This window comes from Dermacentor albipictus, chromosome 1 (genome assembly GCF_038994185.2).
Source record: "Dermacentor albipictus isolate Rhodes 1998 colony chromosome 1, USDA_Dalb.pri_finalv2, whole genome shotgun sequence".
NCBI classification, from domain to species: domain Eukaryota; kingdom Metazoa; phylum Arthropoda; class Arachnida; order Ixodida; family Ixodidae; genus Dermacentor; species Dermacentor albipictus.
The window spans coordinates 447,222,080-447,237,584 of record NC_091821.1 but is presented as its reverse complement, the minus strand read 5'-3'; the positions used below and the strand labels follow the sequence as shown (position 1 = coordinate 447,237,584).

The 15,505-nt window shown below is 47.3% G+C and overlaps 1 protein-coding gene across 1 annotated transcript; it reads right to left on the bottom strand.

The window, feature by feature from the left end:
* Positions 1-6,962: 6,962 nt before the first annotated feature.
* LOC139054754 (uncharacterized) lies at positions 6,963-8,583 on the bottom strand. The gene has a single exon (XM_070532337.1). It carries the CDS (start codon positions 8,361-8,363, stop codon positions 6,987-6,989), a length of 1,377 nt encoding a protein of 458 aa, XP_070388438.1. The 5' UTR covers positions 8,364-8,583; the 3' UTR covers positions 6,963-6,986.
* Between the last annotated feature and the right edge of the window lie 6,922 nt (positions 8,584-15,505).

The following is a 15,505-nucleotide window of genomic DNA, read 5'->3' as shown; positions in this document are numbered from 1 at the left end:
TCGCAATCACTGCTTTGTTTTTCGCGCAAAAGTGCGTCTTTTCATGTCAAGTAAACATCTTTTTTTTCAGACTCAGCATCTCTGATAACTCTGAAAACACCCACCCGCGTGCCGCGCATGCGCCATCAACAGGGTGCGCACTGAAGTGCTGACAGCGCGGACGTGCCTCGAGTAATTATAGTTGCTATCGCAATAAAAGGTAAAGTACATCACAATTAAGTTGCAGTACTGCCGAAGATACGAGGTGTACGCAGAGAAAATACGCTCCGTGGCGGACTATAGTTGCAGACGTAACGGTCGGTTTATTGGCGGGATGAGAGTTTTTCGCCGTCTTTCGCCAGTGACTGTAGTTTAACATGATGGCAGCGTCCAGACGAGCCCAGACAGACCGCTTCGGTCCAAGTTCGCGCTTGCTGCTGACCCTCATCCCTGACATAAATATATTGAAGAATCAGGTATGACACTTAATCTGCTCCGATGCTGAGGACAAAGGATTGTAAATGTTAAGTTGTTATTATGGAGATGAGCTGTTTGTATTGAGGCTGCTAGGCCTACAATGAGGGCCTGAGAAGTGGCTTGATTTCGAGATAGCAGATGGCGCCTTAGCCTTGGCGCTAGCAATACACTAGCGATACGAAACCCCGCGAAAGCCTAATGGCTCGCTGCATCATTAATTTGCTAATCTGCTCTAGCACGGCGACGGGATAACAATGGTGGGCTAATGCCAACTAGACGCCGTTGTGAGGGTGCTGTGTGGGGGAACATATTTGGAGGGATGTTCGCCAGCGCTTTTGGTTAAAATGCTGCACGGAATCGCTGCGAAAGAGTATACACAGTGCGACGATAATCTGTATCATTCATGTAGATGTGGCTCATGGTTGCAGCGCTGAAACATTTGTTACAACAACGCACTCGTCGATTCGGGAGATAATTTGTACGCCAACTGTGATACAGGTATTCACCTTCGCTGTCGTCCCGATAGGCGGTGCTTCGGACAGTTCTCCCGTTGGTACCTTCTACTGCAGCACTTATATACTAATACGACTATTTATCATTATGACATGACAATAAACTTCATCTTCAGCAGGGATTGACAGTTTGGTGAACATAGGCTTCAGGATATTTTACCCTTCTGATTGGCTGAGGAGTACTGCAGCTTCTACGTGCTGCAAGGGACTACTGAGATAAAGCACCCTTTGCATCCGCAATGTGGTAGCAGTGCTTTATAGACCCCAGAAAACTTTTGGTCTGCCGTATTCCACAGTACAGTTAGCGAAGAAAAAAATAAGTAATTTGCCGCATCTTATACTGTAGAGACATATCCATGATGTTTCAACATATAAAGAACGTACGTACAACGGGCGTCGAGCTCATGTTGTGGGCTTTTTTGTTGCACTTAATGACACAATTCCCTTGTCAAACACGCCAGCCCTTCAGCAAAACTGGTGCCAGCTGGAAGGTCCTCTAAATTTATAGGCTGTTGCAACTTGCGGCGGCATATATGTCCCATCTTTACCCAATGGACGCTTAGTCAATGCGCATGAAAGGAATTGGCGATTAGAAGGTGCGACATTTGCTTTTGAAAGCATCAGTTTCACAAAACTTCGATCACCTTGGGTAGTCGCCCTGGTTTTTTTCTAAATACAGACATTCGTTGAATATTTTCGGCAGCAAAACGCAACGTCCTGCGCTGTAAAAATGCTCTTACGCATGTCTTTCAATCAAGAAATTTTATCGCTTTGAGAAATTGGCACCAGAGAGCAGTATTTAGCACATAAAATTGCACTGAGGTATGACACATCTGCAAAAGCCGTTAACACAATGGACATTACGACCGGTGGACAAAATAAGACATTTTTGTCCATGCACAAGCAATCGTACATTCATGAGCTTAGAAAACTTCCGGTCTCCCATTTTACAGCGAAGCTGTTTATGCGTACCCTGTGCCATTGTTGTCAGACTTCGCTAAAATTATCATCAGCAGCAATGGCTCGCATGTCATCGTCTTTTTTCACAGCTGGCTCCATTTCTGCTCGTCATTCCAGCGAAGAATTTCACTTCTGTCGTCGAAACGGGCAGGCCGTGTTTATAGTGGTATGACCCATCGCTTAAGGGGATATGAGCCATTCATCGTTTTGCGGGACGGACAGATGCAATTCTGAAGCCATTTAATTTCGAAGAATCGGAAGCGGCAATGCCGGGCTAACGCTGCTAACCGCGCCACCGAGCAAGTTCGAGACATCGAATGCAAGCGATAACGGCGGACTGCGGGCATACCGTCACTGACATCGTTCTCTCCGTCACAGCCAAACATGTGTATAGCCTCATTAAGAGACATAAAGACCTAACCAATAATCGAGAAATATTTTAATGAGCCATCGGGATTTATCCAGCGATAAACAGCGGAGCCGGACGTTTCAGTTCACTGGTTAACAAACAGTGCGGAGTGCTTGGGCAGATAATTCTTTGGCACTTAAGTTACCCAAGGAAAACTATGTATTTTGTCGGATAGTATACTATACACACATGCTCTTGACGAGTTCAAATATAAGGAATGTGCTCCATGTATCGAGCTCATGCTTGCAGCTTTCTTGCTGTAAAGTTCACTTTTCAAACATTAACTCTGCAGCCGAAGTAGTGCGACGTTGCAGGTTTTGTGAAAGTGCAGCTTTCAAAAATGAACGTAGCGCCTTCAATCCGGCAATCCCTTTTATTCGCCTTCAGTAGGCGTCATTTCTGGCCTGTCTTTCGCCAATCGATGCGTACGGAAGGCGAATAAAAGGGGATTACTGGATTGAAGGCGCCACGTTCACTTTTTAAACATTCACTTCCACATAACCTCCAACATCGGCCTTCAGTACTTGGGCTGTGTTTTATGCGAAGCATATTACGAGAGCTCAACCCAGCTCCTCAGGCGCGGCGGTGTCGCCTTGAAACCACGTGACACCGTGACGTCACGGCAGAGGAGAAGTGGCTTTGGCTCAACTCTTGCAAGACGGGCTGGGTGGGAATCGAACCAGGGTCTTCGGAGTGTGGGACGGAGACGCTACCACTGAGCCACGAGTATTTTTTTTTTGCAATTTCATTTGGTTTATTCATTTGATTACAGCTTTATGCAACATCTCACGAATAGTTCGAGCACATGCAATACACCTGATAAGCACATGAGCAAGCCAGTGTCCCAGGGTGTGTCTTACCGGAGCAGTTGCATGGTTCAAGTAAATAATCTCTGAAACGGCACTTAGAAGAAAGAAGCCACAAAACAGCTGTCGCAGCTTAGTGCATAGAACAGCAAATTGTGGAGAAAAAAAAAGAAAAACGAGAAAAAGCCACTCAAAAAAGAAGGTCTCACCGAGATTTGAACTCGGATCGCTGGATTCAAAGTCCAGAGTGCTAACCATTACACCTTTTTTTTATTAGCCTTTTTTATTTCTTTTTTTTGTCATAGCAGGTACCATGCACGGAAGCGTTCTTTCTTCACAGCTTTTCTAACACACACACACACATACACTGCGAATTGCACATCTATATGAGTATTCATCTTTGCTGCAGGCGCTTCTGCCACACCTGCCATCGCTTGCTAAACTCATCTTCGCCGCCCAGCAGCGAACTTGTATACGCAAAAGCATCACAAAAGTGCGTCCACGCAGGTTTTGCGTTTTCTAGTGCTAGGACGTAATCAGTTCGGGATCTCCAAATTGCATACAAACCTAGCAATAACAGGGTTTCAGCACTGTTGTTATTTTTGTCATCTTCCAGTGTCAGATATTTAACGTTATCCCAATTTGGGTATATCTGCACGTCAAACACAATTCGTATGTTGTGCCAAAATAGTACTGCATTTGTGCAAAACAAAAATACGTGCTGCAACGATTCTGGATAGGGACAGAGAGGGCAGTCCGTTGACCACGGCACGAAGAAACCCTTGTTACGTAGCCATGTTTTTACAGGTAGAACTTCGACATGTAACCTAACAAAGAAATCCTTAATCGCTGTTTTTACAGGATATTTTGGTAGACGCTTGAAAACGTCAGACTCCAGCTGGCTTCCAACTCGAGACCGATATAGGGGTGGTGGGAATATCATATCTATGGTGTTCCAGTACAGACTCTTCCGTTTTACATTTTTTAGATACTCTTGAGAAAAACGCTGCTCGAAGAAGCGAGCTGCCTGCTCCACCTCCCTGTAGAATTTTAGGGTGCGGGCTCGTGGGACTCCTTGGGCACCTTCGATCCACTCGCTTAAGTACCCCCCTCCTAATTGTTTGAAAGAATGACGTATAATATGATGGGTTTGGTTTTTGAAAAAAAGGTACCTGTGAACTTTGAGTTTTACCTCTACGTTTACCAGCCCTAGGCCTCCTTTTGCCTTACTTAAGAATAAGTTACTGCGCCTCATGCGCTCAAACCGCGACTCCCAAATATATGTTGCGCAAAATCTATGCACTCGATTCACCTGAGCCGGCAAACAGGGCATCACCTGCGCTGAGTACCATATAGCTGGAAAGAACACAGTGTTACACACAAAAGCTCTGTTCATAAGCGGGACCGTTCTCCCATGCCACTGTTGCACTTTTGCCGCGAGGGTACCACTTCGAATTGTATTTTGTCCATTCTGTAGGTTGGCAGTATTAAAACACACACCGAGGTAGCTGATGATTTCAGACGTCCACTTCACCTCTAGGAAGGTGGTTGGTTTTAAGTCCCAGGCACCTAGCCATGCACCCGCGCACTTTTCTCGATTCACTTTAGCGCCAGAAACTTTACAAAAGTCCATGACATGCTGCACACCTTGGCGGATTTCCTCTCTGGAGGCACCCACAAGCGTAAGGTCGTCGGCGTAGGCGAGGACTTTCAGAGAAGTATCTGCGAAACTGAAGCCTGTTATGTTGCTGTCGTTCAGAATTGCTCGGCACAAGGGTTCTAAGTACAGAGCAAAAAGAACTGGTGACATGGGGCATCCTTGCCGAACGGATCTGTTGAGCTGTATGGTGGGAGTTGTTTGTCCGTTGATTACCAGTCGCGTCGTCACTTGTCTGTAGCAGACACCAATATATTTTAGGAGTCGGTCCCCAATGTTGCAGGCCTTAAGCAAGTTGAAGAGAAAGTCATGTGTTACTCTATCGAAAGCCTTGCTCAGATCCACTTGCAAAACCGCTGCCCTGGATCCACCAACAGAGGTAGCTTCGCACAGTATCCTCATAGCGTGCAGGTTATCACTGATGCGACGGCCTTTGATGCCATAAGATTGATGGTTGCCTATAACTGCTCCGAGGGCAAAGTCCAGCCGTCTAGCTATAATTTTAGCAAGTATTTTGTAATCAGTCGTTAAAAGACTAATGGGGCGGAAATCGCTCACTGTCGGCACTTGCCTTGACTGCTTCTTTGGCAGTAAGACAGTAAGACCTCGTCGCATAGATGGCGGCAGTAATCCTCGTTTCAAAATGTCATCGTACACATCTCGTAATATTGGGACTAATTCCGGTGAAAATTTCTTGTAAAACGCAGTGCTGAGTCCATCTACTCCTGGCGATTTTCTTGGTTTTAGCTTCTGTATGGCCCATTCTATTTCGCTTTCTGATATACACTCATCTGTTTGCTGTTTTGTCTCGTCATCTATGCAGTTTAACGTTGAGGCATACTTTTGCAAGAGTTCACGGTCGCATGTGTAACTTCCGTATTCGAAGAGGCCTTTGTATGCTTGAGTGAAGGCAGTCTCGATGTCATTTTGTGATTTGAGAATACTGTCCCCGCTCTGTATGGCTTCTATTCTGTTTTTCATGCCGCGCTCTCTTTCTTTTGTCTTGAAAATCTTGAGCGGTTCCTCATCTCTCTGCTGTGATTCCGTCCTAGACCTGATCATAGCGCCTTTATATTCTTTCTCCAAGATTGACAGCAGCTGGCCTTTGCACTCTTTGATATCCTCTGTGAGAGTACCCGGGTGACAGTTTTCGGCTTCGATTAGATTTTTGAGAGTTCGTAGCAAGCTCAGCTTCTCGCTCTTCTTCAGTGCTGATTTTTCCTGTCCTTTTGCAAGTAGAAACATCTTACATTCTTCCTTTATCTCTTCCCACAATATCGCATCTACCTGTCCTCCTTTCGTTTTTTCCTTGATTAGATTCTTAATGCTGCCGAATATTTCTTTGTCATCCAGCAGACTCTCATTCAGCTTCCACAACTGCCACTCTTTGTGCCTCTTTCTTGTTATTTTCTTTTCTTCAAATACGGCTGTGACAAATGCATGATCTGAGAATGCAACAGGTTGCACTTTATAACGCACGTTGTACGATGAGAGGTCACTAGACACGTAAAACCGATCAAGCCTTGAATGACAGTCCCCTTGCCAATGTGTAAAACCATCATTATCTCCTGGCGCAATCTCGGTAACATCTTGCAAGTCATAGTCTCTCAAAAGCTTCCTGAGCTCTGCTAGGCTGGTATCTGGAGATCGCTTTTTCGAACAGTCTGAAGCACGTAAAACACAATTAAAGTCTCCGGCAAATATGGTACGGCATGGTGAGTCAAGATACTGCCTCAGGCCTGAAAAGAATTCTTTTCGTAGCGGTGCGTCATTCGGAGCATGAATGGAAACAAGCTTGTATGGTTCATTCCGGTATATCAAATCCACACTACATACACGGCCGTTTCGGTCCTTGTCCCACTCGGGGTACACTAGTACCGCTGAGTGTTTCTTTACCAAAACTGCCGTCCCTCCGCTGTAACCACAAGCAGGCGAAAAATAAAACGAGTAATGGTTACGCACAAAGTGGTCCATCTCTTCCAACTGCACACTCGATGAAGGTTTTGTCTCCTGAATAAACGCAATGTCAACATTTTCTTGCAGTAGAAGATTGAGAAACCACTGCTTCCTCCTCCGTGCGACCAAGTTCACGCAGTTAAAGGTTGCTAGCTTTAAGTAAGCCATAGTGATAAAACTGCCGATACTCCGGCCAATGATGCATACCTTTGAGGCGTGGTGTTTCCGGTTCACAAGGAGCGCTTGTGACGTTTTTCCACGGGCGGTATCCGAGGAGCCGCGGTAACACGGTTCCTCTTCATGGCCGCTTTCGATTTTACTTTTTGCACCATGCTTCTCATCTCTGTAATGCTCCCTGATGTGCCTTCATCCTCGTCCGAACCAAACTCAGGCATCCTTGTGGCCCTATTGCTTGCGTCCTCCGGCTCAGACTCCAGGGAATGGTACACCTCTGGCGTCTCCGCTTCGATTGGAAGGTACGGGGCTTCAGACGCCGCTGGCGTCTTGGGACATTCCGCTCCTAAGTCCGCACTCCCTGCTTCTGTCGCAGATATTGCGTCGTCAGACGCCACGGGCGTCTCGAGGCGTTCTAGTTCTGCTGAGTAGCTCACTTTAGACGCCGTCGGCGTCTCCACAGGCACTGAAGGGCACGGAACTTGAGGCACTACACTGCACTTTTCTTCGGGCTCCCCCGAGATTTTATCCGTTGTAACAGCGACAACAGGTGATACAGGCTTCACTGGAGAGTCGGCCTCAGCTTCTTTTTCCGTGGTTGGTGTTGCAGGCTCAGGCACCCACGAGGAAAGATTAATGTTACGAGGCTGTAAAGTTTCTACAGCTTCATCCTCGTCCATGAGCGCATCTGTGTCGTCGTTCTCGCCGTCTTCCCGTGTCATGGCAGCGTAAGTTTTCCTGCAGTCGTCAGCTTCGTGACCAAATTTGCGGCATGCAGAACACCGCGGGATACGACAATCCTTTCTTATATGGCCCGATTTTTTACATCGCAGACACAGGGGTGGTCGTCCAGGCACAATTACAAGAGTGTTGCTGCCCTGAATACGAATCTGATGCGGAAGCGATTCGACAGTAAATCCGTGTTTCAGTCTCAAAGTCACCGACCTAGATGAGGTTTGCGCTCCCTTGAATTTTCCAGTCAGCCACGTTTCTCTACTCATTTCTTCAATTTTCCCATATGGTTCCAACGCTTTTCGCACGGCGTCGTCACTGATATGGTAAGGAAGCCAGTGAAGTTTGACTCTCACCTGACTGTCGTTGGGGTCGATGACAAGGCATCTTTTACCCTTGATGCGCAGTTCCTTTGCATCTACGAGCACTTGTTTTGCGGCCATGGAATATGTCGTTAGCGCCCAGACGTGATTCATCTGGTAGGCACCGATCGATGCTACATCCTTGACTACTTGTAGGCGCTCAATTTCTTCTTCGAAATCGTTGATTCGGTAGGGCCTGGCAGACACATCGCAATGAAGAAATACAGTGTTCAGGGAAGCGTTTCCAGTTGGCAGTTGGGGCAGAATAACCTTGTAATCCTCAGCAGATACAGTAGAACCACGGCCTGAAGCCGCTGACACCGCTCGGAGAGAGCACATGATCCCAGCGTCCGACGCGCACGAGAGCCGACGAAGGAATGACCACTGAGCCACGAGTACGATGCTTCAACGCGGTACAAAAGCGCCTCTAGTGAATGCGGTGTTGCCTTAGAAACGAGCTGTTTCTAAGGCGTGCGTCTCTTGCTCAGGCGCACATTTCGTTGCCGCGCCGAACGCTGCTTTGCTCGACGCTCACCGCGTCCAATGCGGGGCGCGTAGTCGCTGCCCTGTAGCCCATTGTCTTACACCCCTTGGCGGGTCGACGGGAACGCTGTCGCGTTCCATTCTTGAAGGCGAAGCAGTAATGCATGAGTTGTTTCTTCGTCTAGCCGAACCAAATATAGCCAAGCAGCAGCAGTTCACCAGGCTAAACAGTGGTTCAACAACTAAAATAAAGGCTAGTATGCTTCGCATCCTGGGCTTAACCTTACCTAAGCCACAGCCATTTTGTCTAGACTCGGACAGTCGTCCAATATTTTCGGCAGCAAAACGCAATGCCCGGCGTTGTACAAATGCCCTTACACATGTCTCTAAAACTTCAAATTTGCTCGTTTGAAAAAATTGGCACCAAAGAGCAGCATTTAACGCGCGAGAATGCACTGAGGTATGACACCTTTCCAAAAGCCGTTAACACAATGGACATTACGGTCGGTGGATGAAATAAGACCATTTTGTCCGTGCTGAGGCAGGAGTGCAGTCATGAGTCCAGAGAAATTCTGGCCACACATTTGTGGCTTTTAGGTTAGCCAAGAAAAACTAATTTGTCGTGTCATACTACACACACGCATGCTCTTGGTGTGTTCAGGTATAAGGGATGTCCTCCATAAATCGAGTTCATGCACGCAGCTTTCATGCGGTACTTGGCACTGGAATTCACTTTTCAAACAATCTCTAGCTCTCAAAGTGGCTCTAGTTCGGCTGCAGATTTAGATTATGTTGGAAAAGTGAATTTAACTGCTAAGTACGCCAACAAAGCTGCAAGCATGAGCTGGATACATGGAGCACGTTCGTTATATCTGAACACGTAAGAGCATGTGTGTATAGTATACTATACGACAAAATACTTTGTTTTGCTTGGCTAGCTTAAGTGCCAAAAATGCGTGACTGGAAGTTTTGTCGGCTCATGAATGCGCTCCTGCCTCAGCACGGACGAAAATGTCTTATTGAAGCGAAGCTTTTATTGGCGCGCAAGTTTCTGTGGTGGTCTGGTCACGGAAAAATCCAGTTGTTCCCAGAGCAGAGCAGCTGCGGGAAAGGATTCCAGCTGCATAGGCGTGCACTCACGCCACGCGCAGCCAATCAGAGCCGTTTCGCTTCTACCGGGGAGTTCAAGGGCAGGAAAAGGTTCTGCGATTGCTGCGTCGGATTCGGTTCTGTTCAGTTCATTTTCGGAAAATGAATTGGACGGCCGCGAGTTATGCGTTCCCGCGAGGAACTGGCAACATACGACGAGCGACGGCGAGAACTCGCCCGCGAAAGGGCCCGCCGTCGGCGCTAGCCCAGGCGTTGAGGCCCGTCGTAACGTGAACGCGCGCACACGTTATGTCACGTGGACGAGTACAGCAGCGTCTATAATTCGACCAATGGTCCGACGCTGTGGCGCCGCCAACGTAACCGGACGTGGCCAACGCGCTCCGACGCGCCCGGAATCTAACGACGCTCGCCCGCGCGCCCATAGAGACCTTTCTCTATGGCGCGCCGATAACATCGCGCTATAAACGCGCCTTTAGAGCCGCCCGATCCCAGGCAATGCGACAGCAACGAAAAGAAGATCCCGAGCTGAGGGAGTGGGAGGCCGAAGCAATCCGGCATCGTTACCCGTGGCTTACTTAACCGTGACGAAGGTCAGCTGTACGCAAGACAAGGTGCGCTTACCCTCATTTTTCGGTAGGAGAAGGGTTCTTAATTTTCAACAGCGAAGCGGTTCTAAGTCGAGGCTTCACCGTCCGGCGTCCGGTCTCAGGCAGGGGGGTGAGCAGGTTCTGATGATCACTGCCAGGAGGCGCGCCGATGGTAGCATAGTATGGACGAAGTTCGCAATAGGTGGTCAGAAAATTTGGTTGTGGGAGCTCATATTGTTTTTTACCCTTTCTTTTCTTTTTTAACCTAGGTAGAACATTACGCAGTATAATAGCAAGAGATTGGTGGCGCCACTCACTGCCCCGTTCCAAAGCGAACGCTCATAACATGCGCCCATCCATCCAGTAGAGCCACATTTCAGTATAGCCCCGCATTCTATAACGTCGGTATAACAAATCGAAATCGGGCGTATTACAAATTGTCAAAGCTGCCCTGTGCGTGAAAAGATTTGACGATAGGGTCCTGGGACAGCGCCTGTAGAAGCGGACCTTGCGCTCGGGTTTGCAAACGAGCCCGACGCGTGGGTAAGTCAATTGGTAGCGTTTTGGAAACACTGGTGTTCTACGCATAGGGGCCCCTGTATATGATCACATAATCAAAATCACCATGATGGGTTAAGATATTGAATAACGTGATTACATAAACTATTTTGCTGAGTCAGCAAAACAAGCACGTGAGCAGGAAATTAGCGTGTTTGTCACGCACCTACCGAGAAGGCAGAGGGAAACACAGGGATGGCCGAGTGCATTTCTTGCTCCTAGATGATTTGCACTAGGATCACAGCTGAAGTGTAGTTAGGAACAGCACGAAGCTAGTGTTCTTGGTTATCGATGAGTATTTATTCGAATTCCAATTTTTAGTAACCCAATCAACACGGTGTATGTAGCACTACGAACAATACGAAAAGAAACAACTGACTTACTTTCAAGATGTCCTAAAGGATTAACATTCATGTTCACACAAACGTGCTCACCTAGACAAAATGTTGATCATGAAAGTTATTTTTTACATACGAATAGGCGAGATTTAAATCCACACGTGAGCAGTAATGCCAACTTTAAAACAAATTTGGTGTTCAATCTTACATAGCTCACTGACTAGACACTCTATTCGTTCTCCATGCAAATGGAGAGTATAGAAGGACTGTCACTACATTCCGGTAGAACAAGGGATACGGGAGAAATTCCACGTTACACCCTAGCACTGGGAGAAAAGCCACAAGGAAGGATTGTCTTTGCGGTATATAGCCAGAAATGAAACAAAACAAGGTATGCTGCAGTGCGCGTTCTGACCGCGTGAAATGGGAAACGAAAGAAACGACAAAATAAAGGAATTTTGCATTGCTTCGAAGCCTGCAATGTCATGCAAAGAAAAAGAAAGGGAGCGGGCGAGGGGAGAGGTGGATGTGCTTTACGTGCATAAACCGAACAGGACGACTGTCTGAGCGAAGAAAATGGAAACATCTACATCCACCGCATTGTTTCTTCCCAATTATTGGCGCCGGCTCGTTACCGAAGTCAGGTGAGCGAAAGCCGCCCGCGAAGGCTCGGCAGCGGAGAAGACGTTCGGGAGAGCACGTGACATCGCAGACAACCAAAATAGAAAAAAAAGAGAGCAAGATTGACACAGACATACACGTAGAAAGTTGACACACGCATACCAACAGTTCAGCACACAACGACATACGGACATTACAGAACAGGAATCTCAGACACACGTTGTACAATACACGTACACACATAAGCTACCAAGCCCATATCGTGCTCTTCGAGACCAGTGGTCCTTGCTATTTTTTTTTTCTCCTAATTCAAACCTTTGCTCTCCGTCGTAGAATCTCACGATCTCGCATTCAGAGCGAGCAGCAATTTCTCGTTCTTTCTTTTCTTTCTCCTCTCTTTATATTCATCTTGCAGGCTCCCCTATTTCGTTTCGTACCGTCTTCCCTCACGCGCCCTCAGTGAACGGAATGCAAATTCGTTACGGCCGCCACCCACAGAAGGCGGCTCCCTTCGTTCCCACTTCGTCTCCCCCGCTGGTCGCGTCGCTGGTCTTTGACTTTGATCTCCGTCCGTGTGCGCCCTTACAACAAGATCGCGACGACGTGCGTGCTGCAGCGTCGTTCTGGCACAGAGAGAGCTGGAGTCCGTTTCGCCCGTCGATGCCGCGTCGCCGACAGCCTTCTTTCTCCTCCTCGTTGAGCGCTCGAACTCGCTGCCAGGGAACGACGCTCGCCAACGTGCCGACGCTCGTGCGCCTTTCCGAGCATCTGTGCCTCTCTGTTTTTCTGGCCAGCTCTTTCTCTTTACTACTGTAGAACTAGTGCTAGCACGTGCGCTCTTCGTACAAACGAGCGCGCGAAGAAAACGAAGCAAGATCGACTTCAAGCGTTGGCGGCGCTTCCTTGACTTGTTTTACGTGTATACCTAGGGGCGTGCCGATTCTCCCGAGGCAAGTCTTTTTGTTCTTTGACTTTCCACCTTTACCACAGCGTTGTGCCTAGGCTTGCGCCGATTAGATCTACGCGCACAGGGCAGGTTGCTGGAAGGAAGGCAGCGTGTGGGTGGTAGTAAAACGTCGAGATGAGGGTTCACAGGTAAAAAAGTCTGCAGGTTGAATAATCCAAGTTATGCGGGAAGCATAATGTAAGTTGCTCCTCCGGCGCTTATTGTGCGTGCTCTTCGGTATTCGTATCAGAAAGCGATCATTGTTTCGCGATAACGTTTTCAAAAAAAGATGAGGCTTATAAAAGCAAAGTTATTTAGCCACACGTCGTGTCCACCTGCTTTGCCGCATTTGTAACGTGGGGATTGAAACCATAAATGAGGGATAGAGAGATCGAGAGAGAGAGAGAGAAATAGAAGACAGGAAAGGCCGCGAGGTTAATCAGACGCCCGTCTGGTTTGCTACCCTGCGCTGGGGGTAGGGTTATAGAGACGAAGACAGACAAAAAAGATAGAGAGAACACAGTTTCGCCCACATTTGAAGGTTTGCAGCCAGTCTACACACGGTTGTCAAGATCTGTCGACTTGAGGTACTTCAACAACGCTCTCGCGACTTTTTGTGCCATCGACGCGTACTGAAATGGTCCAAGGATATTCATTACCGAAAATGCTCAAGAGTCCAGCTAGTTCAGTGCTGTCCGGAGAGCTTCACGCTCGACGTCGTGCTGGGGACAGAGACATGTGATATTTTCAATCGTTTGTATAGTTCCAACAATGAAATATATTTAGTGTAGCGGAACAGAATTGAGCTCAATAGTTCACCATTTGTTTCCCACAGTGCTAAGGGCAGTAAAAATACAGCAAGAATTGCGTAGCCTGAACCTCATTAATGAAGCTTGTTTGCACTAAAGAAATCAGCCCCTGTTGCGTTCCTGCGCGGTGGAGCGTTTCAACGGTTATGCATGCAAGAAATGAGGTCGCTCGCTGCTGGCTTCCTCTGCTGGCGAAGAAAGTAGTCGAAACAGTTTAAAAATACTATAGTAAGTATGACAACTGCTTTCTTCGCCCTATGACGAAGCAAAATGCAGCACTCGAGGTCGAAAATGTGCGTATTTTTCAGGGAAAGAACAACGCGTCAAGTAGGGTATTTATCAAGCTAGATTTGATTATAAGACAAAGGGGAAGTCACAGAACTTCTTCGAGTGAACAGAAAACTCAAGAACACAAGCAAGGCATCCAAGAAAAAAAGAACTCATCAACGGAAACAAAGCAAGATGCTTCTATCACGCCGCCTGTTTTCCACGTGATTGACTGCCCACTGCTGTTGCACTTTACGATAATATGCATTACTTCCACCAACCCTTTCACATAACAAGAATCTATTTTTGCATCTGCAGTTGCCACATTTATGCTTAATTCAAGTAAGATTCCTAGCTCCATAGCATTAACAAGCTCTTCGTACTCTGATCTCTTTGTTTCTGTTGTGGGGAATGCACCGGTAGCAGTGCACCATTTTTCTTAAATGCAAAACAGGACATACTGTCTAAGGACACGAATACGTGTGGAATAAACTATTGGCGAGCTGTTTCTTGCGGTATGTCCAAGCGGTGGCTGCAAGAATATTGCCAGGGACACAGAGACAAGAGTGACAATTTGTGCATAGATTCGCATTTTAAGAACATTAAGAGCACCGTGTGGATGAGTGGGCCATATTGTGAATTGAGTTACGATCTGCAGCAATCTGCAAGGCCTTTTTCCATGCAAACATCTCTATAGCGCATTAAAGATTGATTTTCTCACTCTCTCATAAGCGTACGTAAATGGAAGAACTCAGTGTCGCTGTTACAGCTTGCCTCGTGGATGCCTGTTGACGAACACCCCTCTCTTTGTGCATCCCCACACAAAGAATGACCAACTTATGAACGTGGCCAACACCTATAAGCGACGTCTGTTTGCTGGACTACCCTATAGAGACCCGGAGTTATGCGCCATCATAAGCATAATCTGTTGGCCTGTACATTTGCGGCTTAGATGAAGGAGCGGGTACCTGTCTCTCTAGCCGTGGTTCTTATCCAGTACATAAAGACGCTGAAACGAGCTGCCACCTATGTAATGATGTGAGTAGGGTTCAGTGCACAGCGTTAGTTGCGCAGCAGCAGCTAGTATGCCTTTGGCTGTTCCCCTCCTCTGCACGGAAGATGAAGCGGTGTGGCACTTTGAGCACAGCTTGCTGCTTCTCTGAGGAAGCGACTTTCTCGACTGTCTGTGCGAACGCGTTCTTATGAGGGCATGTGACATACGTCAGGTGGTTTCCTCGGAAGTATCCAGATGACAAAAAAAAAAGAACTTTGCGTGGGACTTTGGTAAGTGGAAAGGATGTGTACAAAAGTTTATTGTGATATCTGCACAGGACGTGCTACCGACGCCAAGGGCTTCGACCTTCAAATACATAACGCGTGTATAGTATTTCTGAGATACAAAAAATCGCAGTAGCGTGTAAAGAGCGCTTTGTGGAAAAATGATGTGTAGAACGCTTGTTGGCATGTTGGCGCAGCTTTCGAGTCAAATACCTCGAAGCTGTTCGTAGCCGAGGGATTTGTCTGCTTTGCGTGAGCACTCGTTGAGTGCTGGGTGGCTGCAATTGCGCATTTACAGCATGCACTGAGAATTTGATAAGATATAGGGGTATGAACTGCTCATTTGTGATTATTAGGCTGCTGTTGCCATCCGTTTAGTGTTGTGCCTCTAAGTAGCTGTTTTTACAGATTGACGAAATTCGCCGTTCAGCCGCTTGGTGTAGTTTAATACCTGCAAAGCTCGAATTGGTTTCTTTCTTAATTG

Bases quoted from the DNA above. Each gene is read 5' to 3' on its own strand.
- LOC139054754 (XM_070532337.1), bottom strand. From the start codon at position 8,363: ATGTGCTCTCTCCGAGCGGTGTCAGCGGCTTCAGGCCGTGGTTCTACT.